At 34.6% G+C, this 8,690-nt stretch overlaps 1 protein-coding gene across 2 annotated transcripts; it reads right to left on the bottom strand.

Moving 5' to 3' along the window:
- Nucleotides 1-2,702: 2,702 nt before the first annotated feature.
- LOC120071096 (zinc finger CCCH domain-containing protein 55-like) lies at nucleotides 2,703-8,429 on the bottom strand. 2 transcript variants are annotated; one of them, XM_039023148.1, is made up of 9 exons: nucleotides 7,426-8,429; nucleotides 7,144-7,305; nucleotides 6,781-6,960; nucleotides 4,679-4,858; nucleotides 4,491-4,591; nucleotides 4,068-4,322; nucleotides 3,821-3,971; nucleotides 3,306-3,689; nucleotides 2,703-3,199 (listed from the first exon to the last, which is right to left on the bottom strand). In XM_039023148.1, the coding sequence occupies exons 1-8, from the start codon at nucleotides 8,121-8,123 to the stop codon at nucleotides 3,512-3,514; spliced, it is 1,905 nt and encodes a 634-aa protein (XP_038879076.1). In that variant the 5' UTR covers nucleotides 8,124-8,429; the 3' UTR covers nucleotides 2,703-3,199; nucleotides 3,306-3,511. The 2 variants fall into 2 exon arrangements, with proteins under 2 accessions (XP_038879076.1, XP_038879075.1); XM_039023147.1 differs by having other exon boundaries at nucleotides 7,144-8,429.
- Between the last annotated feature and the right edge of the window lie 261 nt (nucleotides 8,430-8,690).

Genomic DNA, 8,690 nt, shown 5'->3' with positions numbered 1-8,690 from the left:
ACTGAGCTTAATGCAGTTATTTATTTGTTATGGACAATATTAAACCCAAATGATTGAGCATTTAGTCTAATTTTGAATTAATTAATATAAATGTAAGATTTCTATGGATGCTATCGAACCCAGTTAATCAAGCACCTATTTTAATTAATTAATTAACTGGTAATTGAGGTGCTTGTCTCGGCTATCCGAGCAAGTTGACTAAGTACATTAAATCATGAGAAATAATCTTTAGTAATCCTATGATCAATCGAGCATCGAGTGGATCCTAAGTCTTGAACTAGGGATTTTTATTTTCTTGCACTTTATTTTTTCGCAATTTAAATTTCCCTTGCCTGATACTCAAACAATTCCAAATCCCCCATTACCACTTTAGCTAGAAATCATATTTTGTTCGAAGCTACGCGCTTCCCTATAGGTCAACCTAGACTTGCCACTATTGCTATGTCCTTGTAATAGTAGTTGTATAGTTTGATATTCTAAATTGTATTTGATTGGGCTTTTGCAAGCGACGGAAAAAAAAGCCAGATCAAATTGTATCATTAAACCCCATAAACTCATAAACTCTTGCTCAAAAATTTCCTTTGAGAATTGTTCATATATCTATAATCGTCCATTTTGTAAAGCTAGCATTTTAGAAAATCTACACACATTTGAGAATCAATAGAAAATTGTCAGAATTAGCCTCCAAAAGTTTTCATCTTTTAAAACTAACACCTTTTTAGAAAATTCGTTGGAATAGTTTTTTCAGTCCATCTCAACTGAGATCAACCACCAAAATTTAGATTAAAAAAAAATAACTTTTTTATTCTATCAAATATTTTAGATTTTCTCGATGAAATCCTGAGGTCAGATTAACTCCAAAATTCTATTTGGATTTTCTCAGTGAAATCCCGTATTAAAAATCATACTGCAATCATATGAGATCCATCTAATAATTATTAAATCCATTTGAAATTTGAAAATTTAGATAATTGTGAAAATAGAAATTGATGGAAAAGATTTGAAAAATATATTAAATTTGATATAAAATTTGGCAAAGGTAACCTAATTTAGAGAAAAATTGTAGAGATATAAAATTTGGTATAAGATTTGGAAAGCTTACATAATATTTAAAAAATTAGTTATTAGTAAAAAAAAAAATTTAAGAAAAAAAAAAAACCCAAGTCCCTAAACTTTGATTAGAGTAACAAATTAGTCTTCAAACGGTAATCAATTATGATTTCATCCTTACACTTTCATATTTGCAACAATCTAATCCTTACACTTTAATAAGTAATAATTTAGTCCCTACCTTGAAAATTTATAATATTTTAGTACCTATCATGAAAAAATCTCTTTAAAATTCTGGATTTTAATTATGCAATGACTTAGTTTTATAGTTTATAAATTTTTAAAAAAGAATAATAATAATTAATTAATTAAAAAAATCTCATTCGATTTACATGAGTAAAAATCTTAATCAAATCTCACAATAATGGATAAATCAATACGAATAGTAAGATGCAAGTAAGTTGTTACTGTAAAGGTAAGGAACTAAATTATTAAAAGTTAAAAATAATTTGGGACAATTATTAAAAGTTAAAAAGTAGTTTTTACCCAAAAATTAGAAAGGTGAAAGTAGGGGGTTGTTGAAGCATAAGGACAAAATGTACACTCCACTAAAAAAGAAAAATAAATTCAAATTCAAAAAAGGGGCCTCCTTCGAATTCATGAGATGATGAAGTATACATATGACTTCATATACGTATATATTTGTATATAATAAAGTCATTAAACTCTGACACACATAACGGAGTCATGAAACACTCCAAATATTTTCAAAAGCATCTTGGAAAAGCACCAAAATTTGTGCATTAAATGGAGAAATAATAACAAAACAAAATGCATGGTCATATTGGCATCCAAAACGAGATGGCCCCATGTGCTTCCCAATCCCTCACATAGAAACATACATATTCCCAAAGAAAAGAAAAAATAGCTTTGCCCTTAAATTCAGACAAACTCACTCTGTTTTCCTTCAATGGAGAGAAATCTACTAAAAAAAATCTCATTTAAACCCAAAAATGACCATTTTGATTCCCCACTTGGGATTTCAAAAGGTAAAAAAAAAAGGAGAAAGTGGGGATCTCTTAAAAACTCACAAAGGGTCCAACAAAAGAGAGAACAGCTCAAAAATCAGTTCACATGTGTGCACTACTACATTCAACCACAACCACTTCTGATGGAAGCCAGAACAAACTGTAAAAAAGCTACCATATAATTTAAATTTCAAGCCAGTACAAAAGTTGGGGCCTCCCTCTTCTTCACTTCCTCCAATGCACACAAAACAATGCACATCACAAACAATAACAACAAAATATATAAATATAATAATAATTTACACAATAATCTACAGAGAAAAGGGGAGGGAGGGCTTGATGCCATTTATACCATGTCAGTGCCCCCATGTGATACCTTTGGTCCTTCCCCCATGTGTGGGCCTAAACAGGAAACAGTGTGAGACAAAACAGTCCTCTAAAGTTATAAACTTTCACAAACCAAATCAAAATCCATTTTTGTCCTTGTTTTGTCAATTTGCAAAACCCTGTCTATTCATCCACTCAATTTTCAATTCAACACATCAAAAAGAGAGAATACTCATCAAATTATTGTATATCTAGAGGAGGAAAAGAAAAGGGAGAGGGCAAAGAAAAACTCAGCTCTTTGGGTAACCAACCAACCCCCACTTTCTTTGGTCCCGATGAGTTTTGTGATATTTCACCAGTCAGCTACAACAAATTTTCTCAAAGTCTTCTTCTGTCAAATTAGCTACTACTATGTACACAAAGAGGCTCTTGTGAGCTTCACAGAAACTTTAAATCCTACCTAACTATGAATACCAAGAACAAACAGAACTTATGTGTAGATGAACAATGTAAAACGGAGTTAATCCGACCGTAGTTCTTTAGTCAGCATGGTCCAGCACACACCCAAATTGGGCACAAAATAAAACACAGAAGAAACCTAACTCTCATAAACCAAATCATCTGTCCTAAATGTATGAATTATATGTATTTTCTGTTAGGAGTATGTATTGATGAAGATGATACTTGTGGAGATCCTCTCTATAGTAGTAATAGATCTACTCCTCGAAGTAGGTATAATTTCGCTATACATCCGAGGATAATTCTTCTGCCTGCTATATGCTTCTCTAATTTTTCTGCAAAAGTACAAGATGAACATATTTAGCTATTTCATTCTCTAGAACTCTGAACATGATGCTCCAAAAGTAGCAATAGCTGACGGTAAGAGATTAGTGATCTTACCCTAACATTGTTGATATCTGCTGGCCATGCTTATGTAGTTATTGCCTATATTTCAAAAGATTCACACAAGGAATGATAGAAACCTAAGGAAAATAATGTATCTTACTTTGAATTACTGACTTCTTAATTAGCACGACGGAAAGTGAGCTACCACAAAGAAGAGAACAACAGGACCTTGCCATTCAGCTGTGGGGTAAGAAAGATATTTAAGGGGAAGCTATGTCACCAGCAGGACCAGTAGGGAGTGACGAATTGCTCTGAGAAGATGACGGTAACGTATTGGGACCGCATCCATCCGCTTTGACAGAAGAAAAATCAGAATGTTGACCCAAGGCAGACTTTTTAGGAGAAGCAAATGGGCTATCAGGAAGGACCTGCTCAACACTGACCTCGTGCACAAAGTAAATTAAATAGGAAAAGAAAATGGTTAATACATTGTACCACTGGGATAATCTGAAGCAAGAAATCAAACTGGACCATCATCAGAATGTTTTAATCAGAAGTTAAATTTCAACCTTTTGTGGATTTCAAGCAGTTCGGAGTTGTAGCCATCTTCCGTGGCTTTGCCACTGCTGTTGCTTTGGATAAAACAAGGATTGTCTTCCAGCTGAAAGTTTTGCTGCATGCTTATTGCAGTGTTGGTAGCTACTTGATTATTCTCAAGACCTGAAACAACTCACCATTAGCTAACAGAAAAAGTCACGAGGTAATTGAAAATATTGAAGGAAGAGAGCAGAGAAGACTAAGGAAGAATCAGCAAACCTTCAGAAGCTTCTTGATTTATAAAATCAGGAGGATAAATGTTTTGGTTCATTTGATTATGAGATTCAGTGGACAATGGAGCACAAATAGGTAAATTGTGTGGGTGATGGTGGTGTAGTTGATCATTTTTCAAGTCGGGGAGCTGGAGATTCAATAGTCTCCTTCCCTGAAGTTCAAGTGCTTGTTGCAATTCAACTTGCTCTTCTAATTTCCTACGCAACATCATCCCTTGAGTATTATACATCATTCTTGCTCCTGGATATTAAATGGAACAGATGAATAACCAATGAGAGGCATAGCAGTTTCAATGCAAATACAAAAACTAAAGAATTTAACGGGCATATTCAATAAATTCCCGTAGCTTTTCAAGAACCAATTGGCTGTCAGATTTGGGGAAAGGGAGCATGTCTACTTATTTCATACCAAGATTTAGGTCGTAAGGATCCCGGGGGTCCAGTCCAGAGGGGCTCAAACAAGGAGAAAAGTCACCCCTCTCTAGTTGCTGTTGTTGATGCTGCTGCCTCCTACATTCCATCCCAACTATAAACATTAATGCTATAAAGGTAGAAAGGGAACAGAATAGAAAATAAAAAAGTTCATGGTAAATTTACTTTTCTGGAACTTTTCCCTTCTCCTTGTAGGGTTTCACAAGTACTCGTGATTCGCATATGAAATGTGGATTTCCCTTTGCCAATATATTTTTTACAGTCTCTGGATAGACAAATGTAACAAACCCAAACATCCTCTTCTGTTGGTATGGAATCCTAACATCTTGCACAGGCCCAAATTTGCTGCAAAAAGATGAGAGTTCATCAAGATTAAATCAATGAAAAAAAATGGTCGAGCAATAAAAGCACTTCATTAAAATAAAAATTCCCAAGACATGGATAAAAACCAGCATGGCTTTTATCATGACTGGCTAAATAACGAGAACCCTTCTATCCAAACCTCCATACCAAACTTCTAAACTGTTCCTTGAGCAACTACTCCTAATTCGATCTACATATTATTGCCCATCAGGGCATGTTTCCTCAGGTCGTATTGACTGAGCTTCAGTAAGAGAACTATTTTCACTTAATATAAAACTACATATTTATAGCTTGCAGAAACAGAGTAGATATCAGAAAGTAATTTAAAGATTTTCAAATAAAACATGGCATCCAGAACTTAAAATCATCAGAGTTTGAAAGAAAGGTTGCTCCCCAATTGACATGCAGTGCCTCTAAAGTGAAAACCAATCATTCTAAACAACTTGCTCCAGAGTAGATTATGGACAGCTGATTTACAAATCAAGCAAATCAAATTAACAAAAGACTTCATACCATTAAACTATGACAAATTCAAATATTTTTGAAAAAGCACATCTCTTTTTCCTCATCAGCAATAAAACTTGTATGATGTAGCAAGAAGTATAGATTTTCAAACACATACTCTTGAGCACATCATTGAATAAAACAATGTGAATTTGGGTTCACTTGTAATCCTTGGTTAGTATTATACATCCTCAAAAACTATAAAATTATACATGTAAATATTTTATCTTTTATTTCTAGAATTTCATAAAAGTAAACATTTGAATAAAGCCTTCAAATTATTCGAGTATCCACATGAGATACATAGATGCATATATAGTGCATTTTATCTATGTCATTTCATGTTTTTGTTGCATAGTGTTCATGCTTCTTCAAGATGTACTCAGGTATACAAGAAAACAAAACAATAGGGCAAACAACACAATAGAGACCCTGAAAGTACAATATATCCTAAGTTTAAATCCCATTTCATAGGGGATGGTGATAAAAGCAACTGGGAAAGGGACACATGTAAAGTCGTTAGGTAAAAGCATAGGCAAGGAAGGAAACATCAGCAGGAAGATAAAAATAAGTTAAACATCTTCCAAGGACACGTACAGCAAGATAGATAAACCCATGACATTGACTATTTACAAAACCAAATCCAATTGAATGTTGTTCTCCTTCATTCTATTAGATTTGTTAGAAATGAAATCTAAAGTCCTCAAAATTGTTGTTCAAGCCTATGTGAACAAGGTAGGAAGAAAGAATGTGACAAAGCTCAAATATTAATTGAACAAGAATCGATCGAATATCAAATCATCTAACTACGTTTACATGTATTGAGAAGTAAATACATTCAAAGAAATTCACAAGGAAATGAAAAAGGTAGTCCTCATCCTTAAAACTCAAAGACATAGTTGTACAACCTATACAACATGTCTTGTTCAAGTAAGGTCGTAAAAGTAGCCCTCATCCTCAAATTGAAGTTGTAACAGAACAAAGAAGGATTGAAGAAAAGGCGGGGGCATAGAACATGAAGGAAGGCTCGTGATTCCAGTAAACAGGAAATTAAGTGAGAGGTGGTTATTTGTTAAGGATCAGTACAAAGGGAAAGCATTTGTGCTGGAACTTAGGCTTATTTCACTATGCATTAAAAAACCTCAATGGCCAGCCTCCTTAAAACCCTGAAAAGTTTTAATACAGAAAACTAGGAATCAGATGCAGGCAAGTCGCTGAAATTTTTTTAAAAAGTGAGTAGTAATCACAAACAAAAACAATATTTTAGACTAAATTTCTCAACCATACTCATCTTACTTACTCAACATTGGATTCTTATACAGTTAGGGGGCCAATGACATGAATGGTTCATCAAGATACTTTAACACCCAGAAAAAAGGCCATCACACTTCATTAGTTACCTGAAATACTCTGAAACGTCTTCATCCTTGAAGGTGCTATCAGCTGGGAATGTCAAATAAATCTGTCTGGACGCTGAGTTTCGCTTCTCTGCAGCCAAAGCCAAAAAATCATTCCTTTCACTTCTGGACATGCCGAACTTGTGATACTCATCTCCCATCATAAGTGCAGCTGCTGTAGCTCTAGATTATGCAGTCCAAATAAAGAAGAAAGATTGCATTACAAGCCATTCCTAAATTAAAAACCCCTCCATCCCCCAAAAGAAAAGAAAAAAAAAAAAGAAAGAACCATTATGGGCATCATACACTATATATAGAAGAATGACAAGTCAAAGCACTAAAGTTGGTTATCCATCTCTATCATACCTATGAGTTTCATTTTGTTGTTGAAGTAGAAAATTGATATACTTGTTATACTGTGAAGGTGAGACTCCAGCCATTAACTCAGATGCTGTGGCCAATCTCTGTTGCTGAGCAGCTTTATATCTCATCAACTCCTCACGCTGCTCAAACAAGCCCTCAAGTTTGCTAGGAGAACCAACAATGGCAGCAGAAGGATCAACAGAATCAGAAAAATCACCATGCAAGAACTTACAATTGCTACCATTTTTACAAAAACCTCTAGCAAAGTAAAGACAAGGCTTATACCCAACTCCAAATCCTCCATCTTCAGACCCAAAACAAACATCACTAGCAGAATAGCTTCTTCTATGAAAAGGGGTATCAGCATTGTCCATAGACTGCGTCCAATTCTGCAAACCACGCCCTAATTCCATCCTTGGATCCACTAAATCCTCCCCTCTCGAAGAAGACGACTCGTTCAAAAACGAAAGGTAATCGTTAACCTGAGGCTCTTCAATAACTTCAGAATCCACAAACCCATTTTTATGCTGCAAAAATGGAGGCATTGAAAAAGGGGCAGCTCGAATACTGTCATAAGACAAAAGAGGACTAGATTTAGGGCTAATGACATTGTTAGAAATGCCTGAAAGTGACCATGAACTCGTTGTCGAAGGAGAAGAAGGGTTTTTACTCAAGTCAAAGCCATTATTAGGGATTCTAGGCGAAGATTGAGAAAAAGGGTTACTGTTTAAAGGTCTAGCAATAGGATTAAGAGGCGAAGGCGAAGAAGGTGTTGACGAAGAAGAGTTTAAAGGAAACCCTAAATGAGCTTTCGCCTTCAAAATCAGTGAATGCAAAAGGGTTTCAGGCCCAAAAGCTAAACGTATCAACTCCTTATCTCCAAGGTCTTGAATGAGAAGAAACCCCATGATTTTCGAAGCATTTTCAGGCTCTAAGTTCTTGATCTTCGCATAAACCAAAGTAGTTGCTTCATAAGCATCCATATTCCTTCTTCTTCACTTCTCTGCTTCCTTCAATCAAACCCCACCAGAGAAAAAAAACACTCAAAGAACAAAACCCAAGAAGCTAAAGCCTTAAATCCTTACTGGGTTTCAAGAAAATCCCTGTTTTTCCCAAGAAACAAACACAATGGACTCAAAAATCAGTAGGGTTTTCAACTTTCAAGTGTTTTAGCAAAGTGGGTTTTGCTTAGTAGAGGCAGCAAGTGACAACTTCTATCTCTATCTCTAATTCCTCTCTCTAGATTTTGCAAAAAAAAGAGAGAGAAAACAAAACAAAAATGGTGGTAGTAGTAGTAGATTACAGATCTACTTCAAAGTTAAAAGAGTAATTGTCAAACAGTATAAATTTTGTCATACGTGTGTATTATATGCAACTCTCTCTCTGTATGCAAAATATATAACTTTTATCATATGAAAGAGATTCCAGTGAAGAAGATAGGCCCCAATGCTTTTTCTTTTTCTTCTTTCCAAGATAAAATGATACCCAAAAAAATAAATTTATTAAATTTAAAACTAAACCCTAATTCCAAAATGGGGTCCCACTTTTTT

This window comes from Benincasa hispida, chromosome 2, assembly GCF_009727055.1.
Source record: "Benincasa hispida cultivar B227 chromosome 2, ASM972705v1, whole genome shotgun sequence".
In the NCBI taxonomy this organism is placed as follows: Eukaryota; Viridiplantae; Streptophyta; class Magnoliopsida; order Cucurbitales; family Cucurbitaceae; genus Benincasa; species Benincasa hispida.
Note: the sequence above shows the minus strand (reverse complement) of the source record. Positions and strands in the feature narration are given on the sequence as shown.

Excerpts from the sequence above, each read along its gene's own strand:
- LOC120071096 (XM_039023147.1), bottom strand. The coding sequence starts at position 8,123 with ATGGATGCTTATGAAGCAACTACTTTGGTTTATGCGAAGATCAAGAAC. Across the intron at positions 4,323-4,490 it reads TCCTTACGACCTAAATCTTG|GAGCAAGAATGATGTATAAT; the intron begins GTATGAAATAAG and ends TTTAATATCCAG. Across the intron at positions 3,690-3,820 it reads CTGCTTGAAATCCACAAAAG|TGTTGAGCAGGTCCTTCCTG; the intron begins GTTGAAATTTAA and ends GCACGAGGTCAG.